The 26,232-nt window shown below is 36.2% G+C and overlaps 2 protein-coding genes across 2 annotated transcripts; both read right to left on the minus strand.

The window, feature by feature from the left end:
* Positions 1 to 4,663: 4,663 nt before the first annotated feature.
* Positions 4,664 to 11,902, minus strand: LOC128214985 (uncharacterized). The gene is made up of 11 exons (XM_052921710.1): positions 11,740 to 11,902; positions 10,413 to 10,628; positions 9,849 to 9,964; positions 8,799 to 8,890; positions 8,143 to 8,274; positions 7,838 to 7,849; positions 6,850 to 6,957; positions 6,313 to 6,378; positions 5,726 to 5,899; positions 5,221 to 5,412; positions 4,664 to 4,921 (listed from the first exon to the last, which is right to left on the minus strand). Exons 1-11 carry the CDS (start codon positions 11,887 to 11,889, stop codon positions 4,809 to 4,811), a joined length of 1,371 nt encoding a protein of 456 aa, XP_052777670.1. The 5' UTR covers positions 11,890 to 11,902; the 3' UTR covers positions 4,664 to 4,808.
* A 4,839-nt stretch (positions 11,903 to 16,741) lies between these two features.
* Positions 16,742 to 24,712, minus strand: LOC128214421 (coiled-coil domain-containing protein 130 homolog). Its single transcript, XM_052920887.1, has 7 exons — positions 24,602 to 24,712; positions 23,715 to 23,848; positions 23,100 to 23,274; positions 22,552 to 22,636; positions 21,272 to 21,444; positions 18,386 to 18,524; positions 16,742 to 17,838 (listed from the first exon to the last, which is right to left on the minus strand). Exons 1-7 carry the CDS (start codon positions 24,602 to 24,604, stop codon positions 17,276 to 17,278), a joined length of 1,272 nt encoding a protein of 423 aa, XP_052776847.1. The 5' UTR covers positions 24,605 to 24,712; the 3' UTR covers positions 16,742 to 17,275.
* Positions 24,713 to 26,232: the final 1,520 nt, after the last annotated feature.

Genomic DNA, 26,232 nt, shown 5'->3' on the forward strand with positions numbered 1-26,232 from the left:
TAGTCTTTCTCAGTATGTTACCTAGGTCAAGTTCGAGGGTAAGTAGTCTTTCTATGTAATTTATCTAGGTCAAGTTCGAGTGTGGGTAGTCTTTCTCAGTATGTTATCTAGGTCACGTTCGAGTGTGGTAGTCTTTCTCAGTATGTTATCTAGGTCAAGTTCGAGTGTGGGTTGTCTTCCTCTGTGTCTTTTCTAGGTCAAGTTCGAGTGTGTATTGGCTTTCTCAGTATGTTATCTAGGTCAAGTTCGAGTGTGGGTAGTCTTTCTCTGTATTTTATCTAGGTCAAGTTCGAGTGTGGGTATTCTTTCTCTGTATGTTATATAGGTCAAGTTTGAGTGTAAGTAGTCTTTCTATGTATGTTATCTAGGTCAACTTCGAGTGTGGGTGGTCTTTCCCTGTATGTTAACCTGTTTTATCCGAGTCAAGAACGTGTATATTCAATGTTTAATAAAAAAAAGTACTTTACTTGACGATGATTGAAATACAAGAGCATTATAGTTATGCTACCAGGTGAGCGATAAATGGGCATCCCGAATTCTTAAACCTCTATAAAACTGATTTTTTCCGGCGTGGTTTTTACTCATGAATAAATACAAAGTACATCTTGAGCACTATTCAAAGTTCAATAAAAGTTCCATAACATTTAAGATTTCTTTGAATTGGATATAATCAATAACTGGAGAAATTCATCATGAGAAAATCCTGCATCTTATACTTTTTTTAAACTTTAATCACAGAGGGAATAATTGATGTTGGTTGTTCACGCAAATGTGGCAAGATTCCTTACCCGATAGTGGTTTGTAACAGTCATTGAAGCTGTTGGTGTATCACAATCCGTGAGGACATGAAATATCAATTAAATGTTGAAAAAATGCGTTCTTTGTGGACTTATAATAAGTAAAACAAATCGGAGACATTTGAAAAACAAATTAACATATATTCGGCCGTTATATGGAACAGTAAACGACATAATTTTATAAAAAAAAAATGGTGAACGAATATGTATGATTATCATGCCTAAGCGGACATAATTAGCACTTATACATGGATCCATCAAATTCTTGAAAATCTGGAATTTTCTGATGGGATTATTCGACTTACATGGATTTACAGGATTATCTTAACGTTTTTTTCTGACCTGTTTTAAAAGTGAAAATAAGTTTGCTGGGGTATAAAAATAAACGGACCATGAGAAGAGCCTCCGGAACACGAGAAGACAAACTGTTAAGGAGTAATATTTGAAGTAATATTAACTGTATCCAGATTTAAGATTAGCGTTCCCGAATCGAAACTTTGGTGGTGCTACCTGAAAGGCGATATAGTATTGTAAAATAAGTTATATTTTATGCAGAATATTACAAAAAAACAATTCTGTATACATGTAGATACATGCATGCTCTTATTTTAATTCAAAGGGAGATTATCTGAAAATTAGAAACTTTGACACAATCTAAATAAGTAATGATATGATATAACTAACAATTAAGTTGATTTTTCTTTACAATAACATCTGTAGAGATGTTAGCAAGAACGATATGAATGAGCTTTTGCGCTAAGAAAAGTTTTATGAACAAAGCGTTGATTAAACGAAGAGTTATTCCCGCTCTCTTGGGTTGATCTTTATTGTGAACGTTTTATTTTTATTTTATTCTACCCCTCAAGCATTGAACTGTTGATTAATAAACGAAGTGGATATGTTATGTTGATATATGATATGTTCTGTTTTTGCTCAGTATAGTTATACATTTTTGACAACAACGTACGTGTAAATTGTCCGGCAATTTGTAACAATGGTGAAAATGGATACGCAAATTAACAAGAAACGGATGATGTGGTTAACGGGCATTGAGCGTTTTGTACAAAAAGTGCTGTAAAGTGCAGTCATACAGACTTGCGAACTAGTAATACTTTAAAGCAACAGAAAACGTCGAATGATACAAAATGGATTTAAAGCCAGTGTGAAAACGTTTATTAAATCAAAATAACATGGCAGAGTCGTCACTCTCTATGATGGAGGAGCCGTGGAACACACCGTCCGTGCTGGGCCTCACACCGCTCCCCAGACCGGAAGTTGATTGCCACAACCGGCTTCCCCGGGGGTCCGCGGAGTTCGAAACCATCATGGCGGAGATGCTGGAGGAGGCGGAAGTTGACCGCCGAAGGGGGGCATCACGGGGACCGAGGGAGCTGGAGATCGTTGACGGGCGCGGCGGGCGAGGCAAGTCGCCTTATTGTGTTGGTCTCGTTAGCATTGTAAGTGTCCCGAAGAGTCAGAGATCGGAGAAAAAGAAGAAAAATGTCTATATATTTGATTAGATGTATTTGAACTGCGTTTGTGGCATTTGTAGTTTGTGAATCATTCATTGAGCAATTTTAGAATTCATTTATCTTAACATGTTAGAAATAAATTCGTTCTAATGCTCATTTTACTACATGTGTTTTTTTCTTCATTTTCGAAACTTCACCAGTCATATTAGTTTGAGACGTGTTTAAAACTAGACATGGATATCCAGTCATTTCAGCCATGGAAGACACACTCCCACGGTAATAGATTATACACCCGGATGTAGGAATCTACTTTTTGCTGACCGTTGTCATTTTTGGAACACCTCGGCCATTTTCCATCGAAAACAACATCGAATTTATGCTGATACATCAGTAGAATAAGTTCGATTTTTTTTTAAATAATATAATTAATTAAGTGAAGTGTTTAAGTTGTATTTTATATAACAAATACTAAATTCAATGCCAGTGAGGTGTATTTCAGAATCCAAAGAGTTAAATCATGAAGCCTTAACGGATAAATTCAAATTACTACGTACGCGATCTACTTGCAGCGCAGTTAAATGTAAAGATTTCTGGCATTGCTAACCGTCTATACGAGGTTGTTTTTGATGGAAAATGGCCAAGGTGTTCCAAATGACCATTGTCACACATTCATCCTTCGTATGATGTTTCTCTTTCGTTTAATAATTTATAAACTGAAAAAATGTTTTCAACGGATATCCATCGCTTCCATTTAAGTTATATCCATGGGGAGCTACAACTTGTATACAACTTGGTTAAGTTGTCCACACGTTATCTTCCGGGTTAGTTTGCACGTTTAAAACATTTGATTGGTTGGTAGTATTTATTGGATAAATATTGACCAATGAATACACTTTTCAGCTAACTTTGACCAATCCAAATAATTAACCAGTTTTATACATATAACTGATGAAACTGCTGAAATTGCATTTTTATCGTTTGAAATGTTCGTAGACTTTAACATCTTAACAGTTTTGTCACTGGTAATCTATCTTGCCCTCGGGTATCTTCCACAGAGACCTATGGGATTCACTTATTCTCAATGCCAACACGAACACTGAACATACATGATATTATAAACATATATGATCGACCGTCAATTTTAGTAAAACTGTTTTAGGCCACACCAAATTGATCTTTAGTTCCTCGGATTTTTGCCAAAAAAAAAATGGAGCGAGCGAGCGAAATAAAAAAATTTATTTTTTATTTTTTATCATTTTTCATAAAATATGAAGCGAGCGCAAGCGAAAAACATATTAAAAATGGACAAATTACACTTCAACCTATATTTAAACTCAAAATATCTGGTTCACAGGTAAAAAAATTGGAGCGATCGCATGAAAAAAATAAATATTTTTTTTACATTTTCAAAAAAACAGGTGCGGCGAATCCGAGGAACGAAAGATCAATTTGGTGTGGCCTTATGACTAAATATCAGTTTTCGTTTTCCATTTAGATCTTACAATTATAGTACCAAGTGATGGGTATATGACACGAAGTAAAGTCTTAATGATTAAGAATGGGCAGAGTGAGCGTAGCGTTTTTTTTTCTTTTTAGAAAAACAGACAACCTAAAAGTGATATTAAATCACAGCAAAGTTTGGAATAGTGTTATCTCTTTAATCTTTTTTTACTTCAAAATATGTTATTTTCACTGCAATATTATAGAATTTGGTTTCCAATTTGCTTAATAAAAGTAACCGTACGTTCACTGAGTCGGGTTTGAAAAACATAAATGAAATGATGTCACGACATTATGTTTCTCACGCATTTTTTTTTAATTTACTCCAATTTTAAATCGACAGTTCTTAAATTTTGGCATAAAATAAATACTTTGTGAAACGTTTTTTTGTCGATCACCCGGTGATCACCGTTCATTTACCTCTCCAACCATTTGGAACACCTCGGTCATTTCCCATCGAAAACAACCTCGGATGTATGCTGGTACATCTGTAGAAGTATTTCGTTAAAAAATGAATAATAGTATAAACTAATTGTAGCGTTTTAATATAACGTGTATTTTGTATTACTAAGTTTAAATTGGTTGCCAGTGAAGTGTATTATTGCATACATAATTATCATTCCCTAGAGTAAAGTCATTAAGTTTAACTGCTAAATTGAAATTACTACGCGATCTACTTGCAGCGTAGTTAAATGTAAAGATTTTTGACATAATGAACCGCCCATATGCATCCGAGGTTGTTTTGATGGAAAATGGCCGAGGTTTTCCAGATCTCTCTCAAACAAGTCGCTTTAACTGGATTCTACACTAAACGCATCCGACCTAGCTGTTCTTAATATAGAGCAAAAAACTAAACTCATCTCTTTTGCAATTTTATTAAAAATCACAAGTATATGGTACCAGTAAAAATCGAGTGACATTATGTCAATCTTCCCATACCACATCCTTTTTATACTGAGCGGGCAACGCTACCATGCATTTTTACTGGTAGAGGCATCTGCAAATGTGACGTCAATCTTCCCTGATTACGTCATCTGTTTTATTGGGCTGGACAAGTGTCACACGTGACCGGACAGTTCTTTCTCAGATCGGGGTCACTGCCACATTTCATCCTCTGGTCATGGCAATCGGAACGCTTGTCCTGGCAGGCGCCTGGAGAAAGTTAAAATAAAATTTAATTTAAATGACGCGTAACAAGGTTGGAGAACAGTCCTCCCGGATTTTCGGGTCACGTGCCGATCATGGCCGAGGAGCAGTGTCAAATGAATACCCCCCCCCCCCCCCCTAAACGCAATCATTTAAAAATTTAAAATCTGAAATTATGTTTGATTCTAAGTAACAATTAACTTTCATCCTTACTAGGTCATGTTCATGTATAGAGGACGATGTTTTGAAGGTCAATGGGTGCATAAGTATACAATTTAAGTGTAAAATAAATAAATAAGGTTGACCAGTATCAACTGCCCGATCCGCCAACATCAAATCCTCCAGCAAAGCGGCTCTCGCGAGAAGTGGTGCAAGATCTGACCGTCGCGAGCTTGGGCACGTGTCGCACGTGACGGGACAGTCCGCCCGCAATGCTGCGCTGTTAGAGCACGAAGTCCGGAGGTCGTGACAGTCTGCACGAGTGTCTTTACAGTCTCCTGGAGGAACACAAAAAAAAAACATATTTTTTTCTTAATTCAGCCGAGTTTCTGCGTGTACAAGAAGTCTAAATACATATTCCGAAATTCCGAAGGTTTCATCACGGGTGTCGAAATAAAGACGCCAACAGGAACACACACAAGTAACTCTGTCTCATCAGTTATAAATGCGTATTGTCATAAGTTCCATGCGACTCTCCTGGACATTTTCGTTTAGAAATGGCCACGGTTAATGGGTTTTTTTTTCTAATCCGCCGCCGCTGCGAAGCCAACAAACGTCATTGTGTTATTATTTAAAATATCGAGATCTCACCAGTATCCACGGTTCGGTCTGCCATCATCAACTCTCGCAACAAGCCTCTCGCGAGATTCGACCGTCGCGAGCTTGGGCAGGTGTCGCACGTGACGGGACAGTCCGCCCGCACGTTGCTGTCAGAGCACGAGGTTCGTAGGTCGTAGCAGTCTGCACGAGTGTCTTTGCAGTCACCTGGATGAAAAGTACATGAAATCAATTAAATAAGCAAAGTCCCCACTCATGGCCTCCCACATTATACAGGCAAATGGACAATACTGTTCCTGCGTAAAAAAACAAGGTATATATAATGTTTATATCGGTCCAGACAAAACTATTTTTAGACATTTAATTTAATATAGCCATATACTTACGTACAAACCAGTTAATTATTAAAACCAGTTTCTGTGTATAAAAACTATATTAATAATTTCTCCAATCGTTACGAAGGTGGCCAATAGTGGCACCTGCCGGCCTACGGGCGGCCCAGCACACTGTCTGCCCAGGGTAAAAAAAAGATTTTCTCCGATCGTTACGTAGATGACCAAAAGCTAGAGACACATGCCGGCGCCCCTACTATGCCACCCGTCTTGCGGCCCGAAACTCACCGGTATCGACGGCGCGGTCAGCTAGCATCCTACTTTCCATATCCTCGTAAATGCTACGCTTTCCGCCTGGAATTACACAGACATTACAATGGCATTTTGCATGACATTCACAAAACATTTTTTTTTAATTTGAAATTTTCTACATTAGTCCTAAATCTAGTTTTTGAAATGCAAATAATAGAATTATTGGTTTTAGGGTATCTAATGTGATTTTCGGATGACTCCGGACCTTATATTATTTTGGTATCACTGGAAAGAGTTTTATGGATAGAGAATTGGTGTTCAGATAAAATATCCTTATATTTTTTATTTTTAATAACTACGTGGCCATAAATTCCAAAGTTTATAAAATCGCCAAAACAACGCAAACAAAATTGCTTATCTTTTTTACCTGTAGATCAAACGCTTTTTGTTTTGATTATTAAAGACAAATAAGTTAAAAGGCATAAGGCCTTAAAATGAAAAAAACAACTTTTTTTTGCATCAACCTATTTTATATTATCATTGTTTTATTTCTTGCCATTATAGTACACTCACCTTCACAGAAGTTGCACGTCTTCATGCAGTTCGGTTTCATGAAGGATTTGTTACTCTCGCAAGTTTTCTTCCATACCTCGCATTTCGGGCTCAGATCTTCACACGCCTCTTTAAAGGGTAATAAATGACAAAACCAATGAGTGATAACAACAACAACAACAGCAACAACAACAACAACAGCATGCCAAATTCATCCCAATATGTAGAAATAATTTTATTTCGTGAATACAAATTGATTTTAGCTGGATTGTGGAGACAGCTGAAAGTAGATAATAATTCGCTCAGGCCCCAAAATCATGAAAATACTCACTAAGTCAAATCTCAATCTCAGACTCTACTCATTTTACCACATACAGGCAGAGTATGATTGTTGAACACGTATTTTTCTCACACAATGTGTTGATAAAAATATTTTGTCAATATTTCAAAGAAACTTATTTCCGGAGCAAAAATATACTTGAGTAATTATTAAAAACAAGAAATTGTACACAAATACATTTTTCGTTGTAGAATATTATATCCTTGGAATCTTGACCAAAGGCATAAATCAACATATCACATGATAGAATGCCTTTTCAAAGGTGTAAAATCATATGCTATTTTTAATAACTTTTGATGCTATGGTAAAATGAGTTGAGATTTGACTTAAGTTTTTTCGGGATATTGGGGCGAGTCTGTTTCCTGGGTATTAAACTAGTACTGTGTCATTTTCAGCGGACATGAGAAAGTACCCCTGGTGGGGGATTGAACCCACAACCTAATTGTTAGGAGGCGTACACCTATACCATTTTTACCACTATGAATTTAAAGTCCGTCTAGTGATTAGGGAATCGTTCAAGCTTATGGACCATTTTTTTCACGGTAATGGTTCTGAACACACTAATGATATTAATTATTTTACTCTTTGGTACCGAAAATGCAGAAAACAAAACAATATATAAGTATATATACAACATGGTTGAAGAGAAAGATATATATATTTACTTACGTTGAGCTCCACCTAGAATAAATTTAAAAAATAATATATAGTAAAAGGCATTTCTCATTTTTCAAACAGTTTGCATCATAAAAGTTAATGTCGAATAATTATAAAAGACTATTTTCCAATTACATTTTATGTTAAGTTTATGGTTCAGTGTAAATAATACGTCTTTGTGTTGCGTAGTTACCTTAAATGTTGAATGTTTTTTTCCGCTTCAGAACTGAGTAGTATTCAACTTGCGACTACCCGAGTGGCCAATCACCCTCTGACATGAACGTGATTGGAGAAATGAATGCATAAATTTAACTCACCTGTACAGAAACCACAGCTCTGTCTGCAGTTTTTCTCCATGTATGGTTTGTTTGACTGGCAGTTTCCGCTCGCCTCCCACATCACACAGTCTTTCCGAGGGCTCTTATCCTCACATTTCTCCTTGCCTACCCCTGGAACACATCAAATAGCTGGTTGATGTTTACGAATACATAAAGTACGCCTTAACTGCCTTTAAGTGCACCAAGACAGCAAACACGCCTTAAAGTGTGGCAAGAGAGCAGAAACGCCTTAATGTTTGAAAAAAACCCAGCAAAAACGCCTCAACGCTTGAAAAAAACAGCAAAAACGCCTCAAAGTGTAACAAGACAGCACAAACGCCTTAAAGTTTGACAAGACAGCACAAACGCCTCAACGTGTGACAAGACAGCACAAACGCCTCAACTTGTAAAATAACAGAAAAAACGCCTTAAAGTGTAACAGGGCTTAAATTTTAACAATACAGCAAACACGCCTTAAAGTGTAACAAGGCAGCAAAAACAAATCAGAAACAAGCTTAACTACTGAACTAGGTGTATGTGCTTGACAGAACACATGTGTATTCACATTCATACAGATCTTATTTATATCTATGCAATTTCCCTTACAAATAATTTTAAGTGTGGAGCATATATAATTTTAATTCATGGTATATAACCTGCACAGAGTCCATCCTCACAGGTCTGCCCTTCCAGACAAGCCGAGCAGGCGGCCCCCGAGAGGTATGGGAATTCGGCCATGTCGTTACCTCTGCAATACATGAATGTGTTTACGTTGGCAGGCCAACAAATGGTGTGTTTCGATGCATTCTTTACATTCTGGCAAAGTCGACTAAAGAGGCTTGTTTGGTTCAAGTTATTGGTATTTAATCTTCTAAATACCCCTTTTTGAAGAGTGTTTTCTAACGCCGCTACTCGTAGGAGGCCCGTCACCCCTCAAGTTTTGATAGCTGATGACGTAGCTGTCATTTCGGTTTCCGGCTCGTGGAGGAATAGTTCTCAAAGAGTTTGTTTACTGTTTATCATTTACTCGTGTTTCAGTGCAATTGGAATGTGTATGGTCGAATGTGAATGCAAAACAAATTAAAATTGCCATTAATTTGGATTTAAAACAGTTTTCCAAGATCCATGATACATGGGTATATAATCACCCCTATCTGTCAGAGATCAGTCGATTCCCTTGAAGACGATTACTTCGTTTTCCAGATCAAGAGTGAAGATCATACTTTGTTGTTGAAATTTTTTAAGGCAAAAAGGTAAAGGTTTCCATTTTTCTTATAAACATTAAGTTGTTTATTTCCAAAACAAAATCTTAATTTAAACAGATGCAACCTTTGTTTGTATGAACTTATTATTTTTTGCTACATTTGCTGGTTCAAAAGTGACGAGTTTGGGAAAAGTAACTACCATTGATTTTAGAAGGAACTCTTTAAGTTGATATTTTACTCCTCAGTTTGAAGTGAAAATATGAAATTGATATTTTCACTGTTGTTATTTCACTGATAAAACTTTATATTTCATCGGAAAGCATAAAAAAACATCGTATCTGACGTGTACCTGTTGTTTAGAAAATAACCTATAGATACTGTTGTTATTTCACTGATACAACTTATTATATCGTATCTGACGGGTACCTGTTGGTTAGCGAATAACCTATAAGTTCACGTACAAGAAAGCGTCTGACAATGATTCGCCAAACCACCACTTACTTTGGATCATACCAGCATCCAATATACCACGCGTCCTTGACATGCTGGCCCATTCCCGACATTGATGGACATTTCTTAATGGCGCACCCAACCTCCCGCGTCTGACTCCAAACCAGCTACAAAACGTAAGAAAATATGTTATTGTTGCTAGTTATCAAATGTTCAAGTTGTTGAAGTTGTGGTAATGGCAACGGAGTATTAATTCATTACTCTTAACCCACAATAACATAACTAATCTGACGATGCAACATATAAAATATGTGTATAAAAATGTATTGGAACAAAACATGTATAACCTTGCATTTCCTAAAATGAAAACATCAGTTTCCCTGGTCTTAGCTTAAGTCAAATTAAAGTATTTTTCCCAAACAATTTGGTTTCGCGTGTCATGTCATTGAAAACATCACTTTTTCTGGTCTTAGCTCAAGTATCTTTTAGGTCCGTTACCAAAGCGATTCTTGTCCTCGCACAAGTCAACTTTAAATCTTTTACCCGGAACATTCGGTTACACGTGCTAAGTTTGTTTGTATTCATTAATTTGAATTTGAATATGTATGTACTAGCCTGGGTGTAATGGCAGCTCATCGGCGTACACTTCTTGCCCGCGTAGTTGTAGTCCTTAATTTCGTCGTACCAATTCTGCATGGCCTCATCGATATTCACCACGTCGTCAGTTTTCGTGGAAAAAGCCAGGTTCTCACCAAATCCCTTATTCTCGTGTTCGAAATTACACCGGGAGACCCACTTTTCTGCCAGATTGGCCAACTTGTCGCTCCACACCTTAAAATATACAAGAAACAGTCATATCCCCCGCCGAAATATGTCAAGAAACAGTCACAGATTGCCATATCCCCCGCCGAAGTAAGTACTACAGAGGACTACTAGTGTTTGATAAAAAAACAGGGGAAGTCGTAAGTCATAATACATTTCAGAGAAAAAGGTGTCTCCATTGACCTTCGTAGATTTTCCTGGGTCAGCTAACGGCAAATAAAGGAAGAGACATAACTCTACAATTGAGAACCAATTATGTGGCTGTCTGCATGTGTGACAATCATAGTTCAATCAAGTATTTTATTCAGAGATTTGGAACCTTACTCACAGAGTAAAAAAGAAGTGTACCAAGTTTAATGGCTTTCAAGAAATGGCCAATAATAGCATAGTGCACTACAACATCGATGACGACACTGTGACAAAAACTAATACATTTTTTGTTTTTTTTAAAAAAAAACACCTAGCCAACCAGTGTTCTCTTTATATAGATAGATGATCTCATTTAATACGGACTATTTAGAGAAGTTTTCCGAAAACTCCACGCGTACTTTAACCAGCCCAACTGCGTTCATATCCCCGACAATAACATCCATGACGCAATTAACCTCTTATATTAGCACCAATATATCTCATTATTTTTGTACAGAATTGTTAAAAAATCCCACCTAAATTCATTTAGGGCGTTTTTGTTGGTAATAGACTGGTTTCGGTTTTATATCGGTTTTACGAATTAAGAACACAGTAATTATTTCCCACCCAGGCAGTAAATAGAACCACCTGGCCGGTGGTTTATAAGGATAAAAAAAGTCACAAAATACAATCACTGTTAACGTACAATTGAAACGTGATAACAACAATACATTAAACAAATCTTATACTTTTAAACATATTTTAAGTGTATTTTGTGGCCTGCTGACAAAATACAAACAACAGTATGATTTTTATATTATTTAATATTTAAAAACGCGATGATTTGCAACCCAAACATAGCCGAAGATAAGTGCGTTCCTGTGAAAACATTTTCAATTGCGGAAAGGTCGTTCATTTAAGATATACGTTAAGGTGTAAATAGTTCATGATGGTGACGTCATTTATAATATAAAAAAGAAAACCTACTGACCAATTTATTCATGTTTGTTGCTCCCTGCTTTTTGCGGTATTCATTATGCTTGTTGACCAACTGGTCCTTGAACTTGGTAGCAGGCTCAGCAAACACGGCAGCAAACACGGCAGTAAGCAGGATCGCTGATGTCAACAAGGAACAGAACATTCTCGCTGGTGTCCTAAAAGATATTTAGAAGTCAATCAAAATATATATTCCAATTCAATTATCTACAATTTCCAATTAGTGACGATAATTGAAATGAAGAAAAAACACCCCGCAAAATAGGCATGTAGATGCGAATGGTTTGTTCGTTTTAGTGAATCAGGGATATGATCGACATGGCAGCTGAAGGGCTGAAACGCTGTTTCGGTGGCGCTTTAGACCTCCAATGGTGGTGAAGCACACTGTAGCTAAAGCAAAACTGCCTTTTAAAAGCCTTTTAGAGGCTTCCCTTGACATCAAACTTGAAGCAAACTGTCAATACAGTATCGCGTGATAGTTAGATGAAGTAAATTATTAATGAAAAAGAATGGGCGGCGTTAGCGTAGCGAACGAGCCCTTCTTAACCATTACTATTTTAATTCAGGTCATCGTTCTGACTTAGAATACAATATCATTGACTGACATATTGCCAACACAAAACGTGACACAGGGAGTGTGTATTGAATGAGTGACAATAGACGGACGTTTAGACACCCTCGAAAGTTGAAATTCTAATTGATTTAATTCTTGCATATCTGCTCACCATTGGCTGAAAATGAAGGTTGAATTCTGAAAACAAACGGTAAAAAATAAAAACCGAACAGCAGCCAGTTTACTTTCTTAATCAGTTGACAAACAGTATTGATCACTGGAACAATAAGATCCACGGGTATCCGCGAGTACACGGACAAATCACTTCACTGAATAGCTTGTTTCTCTACAGACCGACTTGTCTTAAGGGGCATCATAGATAGATAGATAAATTTATTCGTGCATATATATATGTCATAGTAACAAACCAAATATTTCATAAAGTTATATCACAGACTGATTAACAAAGTATAAGGGAGGATATCTATACTAACTCACAACATCATTAGAATGCTTTGGATACATACGTGCGTTAATAAAGATTTAATTCAATGTGACAAATATATAACACAGCATAACCCATTAAAGTTATTCAACTTATTTCCAATGGGGTCCTTATGACAAATATAATTTTTATATTACAGCAAAGTATGGCAAATTGTATTACTTTCTGCATTTACTGAGTACAGACGCATTTTTTCTTATAAAATGCATACGTGTCAATTATGTTTGTGGCAAAACAGATAATATATAAAAATGGTGACACCAATACTATGACGTTGGGGCGATTGTTCAGGGTCCGTATTTACTAACGTCATGAATTTAGTTGTCTGCGCCCGAGTCTCTAACTCAGACCCAAGAATTTATTAAAAACCTGATGGAGGATAATTATTTGTGTCAGTGTAAGATCGGAATATATTTCACCCAGTGAGCATCAAAAGCTATATTTCACGAGTGGTGTTCCAGTTTCCCATGCGCGCCAAATTATATGTGAAGGTGACGTCATTTCGGAAATGACGTCGTTGAATTTGGGTCACAGCCCTGTCCGCGCTGACGTTTGAATTAAAATTGAAAGCGCGCTTATCCACATGTTATTTAACTGTTTAAAACGGTGAAATATCACTTTTATTTCACTGATAAATCTCTTTAATTCACCGGAAAGCATTATGATAAAACGTCGTTAACGAAATCCTTGTTAGGTTTTAAAGTTGAACTTCTTTAAGATAATTCTTAATATATTCTGATATATTTATGTATAACAAGCATAGCTGAATCAATTTGTGAAAGGTATCGCAGACCACATGCGTATGGACAGTGAAACTTAAGACTATTGACGATATAAAAGTTATAAACAACGATCCAGTTAACAACGTTGCAATTTTCTGAACAATCAGTCAACTTCATCGACATTGTTCAATTAAGAACACAAGATGGTAGAAAAATGCCGTCGGCTGATTGGAATAGTGAAAAAATAAACGATGTTCTAGAAAGAAAATATTAATAGCAAGCAAATGCCACACTTGCTATTATATTTTGTATACAAATGCCATATTGGTCTCAGACTTAAGGCATATCAACATGATCAACACTTATTTGATAAAATAGACAAAAAACTACTTACGTCTTTTTCCGTTTCAGATGAAAACAGAGAATCGCTTGGAGTCAAAAACCGCAGAGCGCCTTTTATAACAAGTCTTTGACCTTACAGCAAAAATACAACAATTATACAGAATTACATTACCATTCAACAGATTCATGCAAATGAAAATAAGCCTAATGCGAAAGATTATTTCTCTTTGTTGTATGATAAATGGGATATTTTATTATCACTAATTATCAGCACAAGTATAAATTGATTACATACATTGACATGGTTTCTATATTTTCCTTTTGCACCACAAATTAACCAACTTACTTTTATGGACTTGACTTAATTACTGACATTTGACAAATTTCTCTTCAGCGGAAAGGCAAATTTGTTCAAATACAAGAGGGTCATTGTGGCCCTGAATCGCTCACCTGAGAAGCCATGGAAATTTCTGATGCAATACATTATAACAGCAGGTTGAATGTACTGAAACATTTCGCATATGATGATTCAACTATGATGGGTTTGTTGATGTCAATGCGCGTTTAAAAGCCCTTTAAATGTGTTGACTAAAAGATCGTGCATTACTTAACATAGTACAAATAGTCAAAACGGTCCCAGCCAATATCGGGTTTCATTCAATTAACTTGACACTATCGATAAACTTGCGAGATGGAAGCAAAGAGCATACATCCTCGTAAACAAAGGTTAATCAGGTACTGATGTGAAACTAGCTAATTGTATTAAAAAACAACAACAATTTAAATTACCTATACTCAGGTAATGACACGAACTTATCGGTAACAGCTTGGGGCCACTCATTTTTTTTATTCCAGTGAGCAGAATTATAAAAAAGGTGAAATTGCGCTTGCGGTCTCAGAGAAAAATATTTCTTCGAAGTGTTTCCTATATAAGTATATCAGAAACCTGGGACCACCTGGGCTAGACAAGCGTTGATCGAAGGGACATTTTTCAACCAACCTTGACAAAGGACACTGCATGAGGCTGCATACCAAATATCAAGGGTCAGGGCTTTGTGGTTTCAGAGAAAAGGATTTTTAACTTTTCTATATTAAAAAACCCCCTGTAACCCCTAGGACAGGGCCAGCTTTACCCCCAGGTTCAGAAGTTTAAGAATCTTGATTAAGATACACTACGTGAAATTACACACCCTGTATCAAGGATATGGGCCTCATGGATTCTGACAAGAAGATATTTAAAGTTTTAAGGTGAGCTAAACTATTATATTCGCACATGTATCTATGAACAAAGGAACTTAACAAATGCGCCCGGAAGGCCTCGTTGGACAGATAGCCGTTAGTATTTGGGCCTGTATGGACAGAAAGCCATGAATATGTAACATATTTTCATGATGTTACCCTACATTAAAATGTTTGGAAACATTGAGCTGAAACATTTTAAAGAGCAAAGTATGCATATGAAAATAATACTGGTAAGTCATTGCAAGATGAAGTGAGCCAACGCGTTCTTCAGTTATTGATTGGAAATGGAATTTCAGCTAAGGTCACCACGACCTTCACCTTTGACCCTCTGACCTCAAAATCAATAGGGTTCCTCTGCTAGTCAACTCGCCTCAATAGGGTTCCTCGCCTATCAAGTTTGAGGTCTCACGGCCTTATCGTTCTCCAGTTATTATCGGAAACGATTTTCACTCCAGGTCAAAACGACCTTGACCTTTGACACAATGACCTTAGCAACAATAAGGTTCCACTGCTGGTCATTACCGACCTGTTTACCAAGTTTAAAGTCACTTCGCCGTAGTTTTTTCAGTTATTAATCCCAAATGTAATTTCAGCTCGATGTCACCACTACCTCGACCTTCGACTCACTGACCTGAAAATCGAAACGGATCGTCTGCTGGTCACTACCAACCTACCTACCTAGTTTTAAGGTCCCTGGGTGGGGTCACGGACATTACGGACAATGGTCATTACGGACCAGACATAACGGACCAGATTTAGGGCATAGCGCTCTTCCGTTCTTGATCGGAAACAGACTTTCAGCTCGTGGTCACCACAACCTTGAACTGTCACCCACTGACCTCATAATCAATAGGGTTCCTCTGTTGGTCATAACCAAAATTCTTACCAAGTTTTAGGTCCTTGGGCCTAAGTGTTCTTCAGTTATAAATCCAATTCATATTGTCAGCTGGAGACAGGCGTATGGAAGAACGGTCATACCGTCCGATTAATATATGCCGCCCTTCGGGAGCATATAAACACCATATCTTAGGCATTGATCAGAAAATGTTCAAACTTGGTCAACCATGTTCCCCTTGATCAAATCTCTACCACTTTTAAAAGTGGTTCACTTGGGGTCAAAACCTAGGCCACTAGGTCAAATCTTAGAAAAATATTTGGAACATACTAGAGGCATTATACATGGTCAAATATTCATTAAACTTAAACAGAATGTTTTCCTTGATGAACTCTTGGTCGTAAATAAAACTGGGTCACATATGATCAAAAATAAGGTCACTAGGTCATATCTTACAGAAATCTTGGGAACACGCTAGAGTCATTACGTCTGCTCTAATTTCCATGAAACTTAATCAGAATGCCTCAATGAAATCTTGGAATAGTTTGAAACTAGTAGGTCATGTGGGGTCAAAAATGAGGTTACTGGGTCAAATCTTAAAAAAACGGTCATGTGGGGTCAAAAATGAGGTTACTGGGTCAAATCTTAAAAAAACAACTTGTGGACTCTCTAGAGGCTATTTTTTTTGCAATATATCTGGACCAATCTCCATGAAACTTGATCAGAATGTCTGCCTTGATGAAATCTTAGATTAGTTTGGAACTGGGTAACATGGAGTCATAAACTAGGTTTCTTGGTCAATTCTAAATGTTACATTATATACAATATTTTTTTTATTTCAAACAGTTGCAATCTAGAAATGTGCATACAGTAACAAACATATCAACAGCAAGTCAAAAAACATATTTCTTGCTATCATGAGCAGTTTATTTCAAATGATTTGAAATCTGTCAACAATCTGCCACAGACTCAACAGTTTTAACCAAAGCTGGTGAAATCAGGAGAGAATGGGCACTAATTTTACACATATAACTTAAATCAGATGAATATAATAACAGTTTAACGAAATATCTAACATAATGGTCCGATTGTTCAGAACATTGTAAAATTTAAGAATGAATACATTCAAATCTATATTGCTCTGTAAGTTAATGGATACACTTGTGATCTGCAGTATTTATCACAAGATTATAGACAAATGTTTCAGCTGTACTTGTTTTATTTAAATATATGAGCACATACATTGTAATCAAATAGTTCATGTTTAAAAGTTAACAATGATTTTGTTAACTTTTCGTTAACAACGTTCTGAACAATTGACTAAATAATCACTTATGAATCACTGTCGCTATCACTGTACGACCCAACCAGGGACAAGCCAGACACAGCTTGAACAGGCTTACTCTTCAAAGGATCTAACAAAATTGGCACAGTGACATTATCTTTCGAAGATTGACCACAATCATCACCAATTGCGGCAGTTGATACATCATCAGTTATGTTACCACTTACTTCACCTTCAATGTCTTCATCTGTTTCTTTTAACCTCTCTTCAACAATATTAATTTCTTGTCCATTTGTATACTTACTTGTTTCAAAATTTGTAGGATTTTCAATTTTCTTGCCTTTAGATTGCGACTCTGCTTTCATAGAAAGCAATCCCAAACCTGGAGTTTTAAATTCTTTTTTGCAAATACCAAGGGAAGCTTTTGTAAGAGAAGATTTAGTTCTGCTAAGTACACTGGCATTTTTGCCGAATGGTGACTTGATGTTGTCTTTTAGAATGTTCACACTCTTGTGCTCTGGTGTCGCTATTTTAGGGACTTTCGATGCTGAATGGAATATTGGTCTCTTTTCTATTTCTTTCCGCTTCTTTGCTTGTTTTTCATCATAAGCTGAAAATGAGATCAAACAAAATTTGCAGGTCAAAGCAATCAACGCCTTCACTGCATCACTGGTTTATATTTGAATCCCAATAAACAGACTCAAGTTTTTTTATGCCAAGTTGTCTAGTAAAAGTCATAATGAACTCTTAAAAATTAATTGCAAATTGGTATATACTATTGGCTGTTAGTGCAAACAAAGTGCTTTTCATCTCATGTCTGTATAGCATTAAGAAAAAAAAAACATATGCATATCTATTTTAAAAAATAGCCCTTTGATCTTATGATTCTTGATAACATATACCTGACTTTTAATAAAGATTCTTGTATTTTGTATCTTGTATATATCTTTGTCTAATTATGCTTTACATATTTCTTTTGAGGTGTGGATTTAGTCAGAAACTTGTTTAAAATTTAATACATATTATTTCTCAATTTGTCATATGTACCAATACAAGTGTAATGGACTGGTGGCCTTATATCACAAATAAATTGAGCCTGAGTTTGATAAGGCGCGGGCCTGCACACCATTTTAGTATAAGAATATAATGTTACATACTGTCAAGAGCCCGATACTTGATAAGAGAGGCGAGTTTAACGTCTTCATCCCGCTCCTTCTGTAGTGGAATATTGAGGGATGACCTTGCCAGGAGGTCAGCATCACTGTCGGCTTTTTCCTTCTGTACACGCTTTTCTTCCTGCAAGTGGGAATATATATTGTTTATAATACATTGGACAGCTTACATCAGACTAAAAACTCATTTTCAATAACTTTTGTTCTTCGTCTACAGCTAATTTGAATAAAGGTTACCAGACTCACTCAAATTTTACTAAATCAACTCAAATTTGACCTGACCCACTAATTGTTTTACCAGATCCACTCAAATTTGACCTGACCCACTAGTTGTTTTACCAGATCCACTCAAATTTGACCTGACCCACTAATTGTTTTAACAGATCCACTCAAATATGGCCTGACCCACTAATTGTTTTACCAGATCCACTCATATTTGACCTGACCCACTAATTGTTTTACCAGATCCACTCAAATATGGCCTGACCCACTAATTGTTTTACCAGATCCACTCAAATATGGCCTGACCCACTAATTGTTTTACCAGATCCACTCATATTTGACCTGACCCACTAATTGTTTTACCAGATCCACTCATATTTGACCTGACCCACTAATTGTTTTACCAGATCCACTCATATTTGACCTGACCCACTAATTGTTTTACCAGATCCACTCATATTTGACCTGACCCACTAATTGTTTTACCAGATCCACTCATATTTGACCTGACCCACTAATTGTTTTACCAGATCCACTCATATTTGACCTGACCCACTAATTGTTTTACCAGATCCACTCATATTTGACCTGACCCACTAATTGTTTTACCAGATCCACTCATATTTGACCTGACCCACTAATTTTTTACCATATTCACTCAAATTTGACCTGAACCACTAATTTTTTACCATATTCACTAAATTTTAACAGACCCACTATTTTTTTTACCAGACTAGGCTGGTGGGTAAGACAGGTTCTATTTACACTGTACACATGCACATTATTCTTAGATGGTGGATTTACAGCATTTTTAGGAAGGAAAGTTTGTCTTGTGTGTAACCTTTTCCCTCTCATCAAAGGGATCACATTATGGGACAAACATCACAAATGGAGACTGTCCTTATTACAAGCGACACCATGACAGCTGCTGTTGCTAATCATACAAAACACAGACTGCTGCAAGTTGAAAGCAACTTCTTCAGCATTTTCAAAATACTTCTTTAATTGCCAAAACACACAAGTCAATCAGAAAAAAGGTTAGTCAGTATTTTTTATCTGTTCCTGTGCGTAACATTGAGTATCCTAAAATAAATAGGGGACATCTACTGGTTGGGCCCTACCTTCATGTTAAGTTTATTGACCACAGGTCCAGAAATTGTCCAGTTATCACTCGGAAAACCTTTGGTCTTCCGACAGACGGACATATAGATGGACCGACCAACATGAGCAAAGCAATAAAGCCTGTCTTCTTCGAAGGGGGGCATAATTACTATGACAAAATGACTTTGGGGTCAATTTAGAGTTGATGTCTTTTTCTTTTCAATCCACATTGCCAGTCAAGCTCTATCAAACAATATCTACACAAGAGTACAATAGCAGAGAACACAAAGTAGGTCGATTTTTTTTATTTTGATTCCGGTTGTTACTTAGGTATGAAGGATCGCTCTCAAATAGCGCTATGCCATACAATGTGGTACACTTGCCCTTAATCTAGGTCTGAAAACACTTTTATTCTTTGTACTTTTACACAACTTTTATCTCTAAATCTTCATTCATATTACAACTTATATGAGAATAGAAACTGGAATGTTCAAAATGTAAGTCGGTCAAATACACTATCAGTAAGTTTTATACATAGTCGTTTCGAAATCATCAATGTATGACATATATTATATCTAATTATCAGACATAGTTGTACAATTTCCATGTGATATCAAACATGTTCTATCATAAAAATATTCATATATCAAATAAGGAATCATTTATGTATAATTACACCAATCCGAGAACCATATCTAACCTTTTTATCAAACGCTTTAATCTTAACTGGAAATACCAAAATACTAACGGAAATGGGAATGGAATTTTAACACAGGGTTGTCACAACCTGCATACATGCATGCAAAACTAATTAGGTAATTATGTCGTGTTGGAAAAAATAGGGCACTAAGGCATAAATATAAAATAGTAAAAATTCCGCTTTCATGTCCAAAAAAAAATACGGTATAGTTGGTTGGAAAATATTTCATTTATTTGGCAAAATGTTTCTCGAGATTTTTTTGGTACCAAAATCTATTAATAATAAAACCTTGTTACAGTATAATCAGTGTACCATAAGCATCACTGGTATTGTCTTAAGCCATAAACACTTCATTTTTACATTTAATATAAATCAATCATGCAAAATTGTTTCTCAAGGCTATAAGGTTGGTCGGGAAACCGAAAACCGAGCAGTGAATGTGGAAAAAAAATACAAAAAAAAGGTTTTGGCCTAAAACTCGGTATGGGATATACTTCTTTATTGCAGATATTTAACCTATCGGGTAATTCAGACTCAAGGCTGCAAAATCTTCAATTCACTGCAACTTTCCTTCTTACAGAGAATAGATGGTGCACATTGCCGAATCATTTAATTATTTGAAGATTTGAAATGCATGGATAGTGCACATTGCCGAATCATTTGATTATTTCAAATATTTAAAAAAAAAAAAAAAATGAAATTAATAGGATATGTTATTGGTATTAAAAAAAAAAATGCTTAAAATTCTGAGTCTGTGTTTAGACTCAGATTTGAGACCAAATGAAAATATTTGCCCTGAAAATCAGATTTACAACCTTTCGACGTTTCGTCATTGGCAGAGAGCTTACCCTGAACTTTTGCCTTGCAATCTTGTTCAGCATATAGTCGTCCTTCCACTCATCCCTGCGTGATTCCAGGGACGAGAGACACGTAATGGCTTGTTTACCTTTCTTCACGTCGTCTGAGCCATGCTCAAGTTTAAACATAGCATCAGTCGCCATCTTCTTAATAACAGCCTTGTCTGCAATGGTACAAATTATTATTATATGCTTTTCGGTGGTTTATTAGGATTCATCAGTGAAAAAAAGTTCATATTTCACTGTTTCACACAGTGCACAGAGCCGGGATACAATTTCAACGATGTCATTTCCAAAAGAAAGTTCTGTTTGCATACAACATGGCATGCTTTTCTGAAAAATGCTTTTTAAATGTCATGCGCCACTTGTGAAATATAACTTTTGGTGCTCACTTGGTAAATATATCTTGATCTTACTCTGAAACAAACAATTATCCTCTATTTACATGTGAGTTTGGTTGTGGCTACCAAGCCCGATAATGGGTATTCTTCCCGTTCTATGGTTTACCCCCAACAGGATTATTATTAATATAGAGCTTGAATAATATGTTTCACAATCATTGTTAATGAAGAGAATTACTTATTAAATGTCTGACACAAATCTATACATTGAATATATGTTTTCATATCAATAATAATATCATAGAAAATCACCAGAAAAAAAATCAAATAGACTTTCCTACATAAATGGACATTTGTTGCCATGATTAAATCGGCACACAGACATACAGACAAATATTAAATAGTAACCATATTTGATTCTTCGTTAAACAAAAAAAAGTTAGACAAACCCTGCAAAACTATACACCCTCAGAGCAGAGAGTTAACACTGCTGGGCTAAGTCATGTGCAGTGAAATTTGGTAGCATAAATGCAATTTACAGAATAGGGATTTGATTGGTTTTCTGTTTATTGGAACAAGACAATACAACTCATCGTCAAAATGGTCCCTCAACTTTTTCTTTTCTGTGAATGAATATATCTTTATATGTAAGATTGTTACGAGGATGTAAACAGATTGAAAACTCCAATCTTGAAAATCCTAAGAATGAAGTCTGAGCATGCGGAATTCAGGTCCACTTCAGAGGTTTGAGGTTTAGACCCATGTTTAAATCTTTTCAGAAGTCATTTCTATCCATTTCAAAGAACTGTTTACAATTTTAAGGCAAATGTCCAGTAAACAAAACAATTTTCAACTGTACAATAGACAGAAATAGAAATCTCTCAATCTGGATTTCAAGGCTAATCCTGAACTTTATCACCCTGATGTTACCTTCTGTTTCAATCTGGCCATTTTCTTTTGGGTCCCATCTCTGTTCCTTCCTTCTAGCACCCTCCAAGATCACGTAATCATGGTTCTAAAATGTACAAATCACAATATGTGGTACATTGTTCTTGTAGGTTGGATATTGACATCAGCCTTATCTATCAATAGCACTGACAGAATTTCTATTAAAATTCCAAATTTTAAAAATTCTTTAATTCATAATTGCTTAATTTTCTCAAAACTCAGCTAGTGAAATGATTGGAGAAAAGTAAAAAAAAGTTCTTTTCCAAAACTACTCCAAAAGACGGCAGCTAAATTTTAGGACCAGAATTCCAAATTCTGAGTAGTTTCATTCTTAAATAGTTTGATGTATTATGTTATCATGATCCATTCCCTTTAATTTAAATAACTAGAATTTAAAGAATTAAATGTGTTGCCTGTTAGAAGTGGTCATATTTCTTCTTGTATAGGTCAAAATGATTGGATAACGTTAATGCCAGACAAAGTGTGTCAGCTATACTTCAAAGGTGTCACATAGACTTAACAGATTTTACCTTTGGATCTGTCTGTATTTCAAAGTAATTATCGCAGAGATGGCACTTCATCCTAAACTTATAGAGGGGAGTAGTGTAGTACATTCCAGTCTTGGTTTTCTCCGCGTTGTACCGGACACCCATGCCAATATGGCTTCCACAACCACCACACCAAATATTGTACGGCATCTCAAACCTGTAGACATAAATAATGTATCAGTAAAAAGACCATACTTGATTAATCAGTGTCAATGATTCTTTTCAAAATCTACCTACCCAGCAGGAAAACACAAACAAATGTTGAGATAAAAAGAAGCATAATAAAAATATAAATTAATATCATTAATTCAACATCTTTGAAATACATACTTTGCCAGATTGCACAGCCGGCAATTTTAATCTTATAAACAAAATACCAACTCGCAGTCATTGCATGCTGTGCCTCAGGTGTCAATGAGTCTTGCTATAAAAATGGCGAACTGGAGCAAGCCAGAAAAGCATTTTACCAGAGCAAGGCTTGCAGGTTTGAGCTAATTTCGACCACTGTATGCAGTCATACAGTAATATGTACTTGTAAGATGATCTGATGGTAGTTAATCAAATTCTTGAAAACAAACAAACTATGAACTTTTATACCTGATGACAAGGATACCCTGGCCAAGCTTCTTGGCTCTGTCCCGCAGTGGATGCTGGCCGACATATTGGTTCACGGAGCCCTTTGACGGATCCCAGTCGGGAGGGTAGTACTTATTTACTGACTTTCTCTCAGCCTGGAAAATATATTTTTAGTAATATGTTAATATTAAAGAGACTCTTTCACATTTCACAGGGTCTTTCACACACATTTTTTTAGAGTGAAATGTGATGAAAGTGCTTGGTTTATTTATCATCGAAGGTCAAATAAGAGCTCTATTATTAATAATTTCTGTTAGGTATCTTGGCAAAAGACCAATACCATAACTAGGCCTCACTGCAAGGCATGTGCTATACCATCTGAGCTAACCTAGTTTAATGAGTGTCATCACCTTGACAATGACATTTACAAAAGGTTAAAATGGTGTGTAAGCTTATTTATATGCGCACTCGGGCTAGCCCATACAGTGAGTGTCTGATAAGATTGTCAGTCATTTTATGTTTTTTGGAGCTTAGTGCACAGACAGGATGTAACCCTGGTTAGAGATAGCCTAGTTCTTTAACATGCCCCAGTGTATAGCACTGCCACTAGGGACACCCATTTAATGTCCCCGGTGGGGATTTGAGCCTGTGATCGCTGGATTGACAGTCAAGTGTGTTACTAGACCACAGATCCGCCACGAAGGTTAAAATGTAAAGGTTGAAAATATTTATAGGCCTTTTATATAGCCATCCGTCTGATGACGTGTTTTGTACTTAAAAGACTCGGGATACACAACAAATGTCAAAATGTTAAAAAAAGTATCCCTGAACGCTCATAAGTGTGGCTAAGCATATATCTTAAAACATGTTTACTGAACGAGAGTAGATACAAAGAAAAATCATCACACCATTATCACTGTCTATTCTGTCCTTCTGTGAAATGTGTCTACGCTGAAATAAAGATGAGCAACGTTGTGAAACCTTTGACTGGAAATACTGAGATTGATGCCAGCTTCCGGTCTGCGTAGCAAAAGTTTCGTATCTACATTATTTCATATTCTGTTTAAAAATGTTTTTATTTCTTACACTATAACAATTGTAGCATACAAAAAAACAGTTGTATTTTTTAATAATAATATTACGAACTTTTTTTAAATGACAATCCGCAGTTTCGAAACGGTCTCGAAAAAACGTAAAGGCCCATAACGCGTAATGTAAAAACCACCTGTTGTTGTTTTGGAATTTACCAGGGACTGCCCGCGCCCATTGGTTGCAGTATGGCTTGACTCCGCCCGATCACGATAAAAAGTGTATTTAAATACAAAAAGGGACATCCGTTATTGGTGATTCCAACTCGGAGTCACGTTCAGACTATCGCCTAAGATATTTTTGAAATTTTAGTAAAAGTATCTCTAACTCTAGTAACTTTAAGTAAAAACATTATATGTGGCCTTTGTATCAATACAAAAAAACACCTGCGCGTTTCGACCTTTTGCAATCGGTTCCAGGGTTTGATCGTACGAAAATGTGACTTTAATTGGGACGTGACTGCATAAGCAGTATAATTTAATTTGACAATCGGCAGTAGGAGCCTTCAAGAACGTCCGGCAGCATGTCGCGAATTGACCCCTGCTGATAAATTTTTAAATTGGATAAGTGAAATCGGACCAAAACTAAATTTTCTGAAGCGTAAAGATAAACAAGAAAACAAGTCGGTAGAAATGCGGTGTGTTCTAAAATGATGAAAGTCCGTCAAATATAATATACAAAAGAAGCAAGAACGAATTTCTGAACTTGATAACGCTAAAAGGTTGTTAAAAATGGGCGTGAACGGTGATATCCCTATTGAGGGTATAGCAGCTTAACGTCATATCCGTCCTTGTGCAGGTGATTTAATCATAAAAGATACAGAAACTTTCAAAAATAAAATGGACCGACGATGTGATGGTTATCTTTGGGCAAACGATGGAGCAAAGAAATATCTAAAATAACCCCGACTTTCTTAAAAATAGACATATAATTAATGAAGTTGATGAATAAACAGTCAAACCGCGAGCTTCCACTGATTTTATTAGAATAGAGTATCAACTAGCGAACTGTGATAGAGGATGAAACAGTATTTAAACTAATAGGTACGTCATGGCAACAAAACAGCGATGGAATTGTTTTCCAAAGATTTGTCCATCTTTATTTGATACAAATAGAGAAGAGATTGAAATAGGCAAATCGTCTGGTAAAATTGATAATAATATGAAAAGCTCTGCGGAAGGAGAAATGGCTGCCTCTGAGACCCCCAAAAATAACGACAAGTGCAAAATGTGTCTGCTGTATTAACTTAAAAAAGACTGTCTCACGATGAAATGAAAGATATGTTTGAATTAGCTTTCCAAAAAGATGGATTCATTCTCCAAATTGATATTTACCCTTCTCTTGTTATAATGTTAGGCATGAAGCGAGCATTGAACAATTTAAATGAACCATTATCAGTAGAAACGACCGAGCGCTTTTTGTTTTTAATATATACAACATTGGGCGATGG

The sequence above is a fragment of the Mya arenaria genome, chromosome 13 (genome assembly GCF_026914265.1).
Source record: "Mya arenaria isolate MELC-2E11 chromosome 13, ASM2691426v1".
In the NCBI taxonomy this organism is placed as follows: Eukaryota; Metazoa; Mollusca; class Bivalvia; order Myida; family Myidae; genus Mya; species Mya arenaria.

Bases quoted from the DNA above. Each gene is read 5' to 3' on its own strand.
- LOC128214421 (XM_052920887.1), bottom strand. The intron at 18,525-21,271 runs GTAAGCTCTCTG...TCCCACTTGCAG, and splicing joins TTGCAAGGCAAAAGTTCAGG to GAAGAAAAGCGTGTACAGAA. The intron at 17,839-18,385 runs GTATGTAACATT...TCTCATTTTCAG, and splicing joins CAAGTATCGGGCTCTTGACA to CTTATGATGAAAAACAAGCA.
- LOC128214985 (XM_052921710.1), bottom strand. From the start codon at position 11,889: ATGTTCTGTTCCTTGTTGACATCAGCGATCCTGCTTACTGCCGTGTTT. The intron at 8,891-9,848 runs GTAAGTGGTGGT...CATGTATTGCAG, and splicing joins GGATGCTGGTATGATCCAAA to AGGTAACGACATGGCCGAAT. The intron at 4,922-5,220 runs GTCAACCTTATT...AACTTTCTCCAG, and splicing joins GGATCGGGCAGTTGATACTG to GCGCCTGCCAGGACAAGCGT.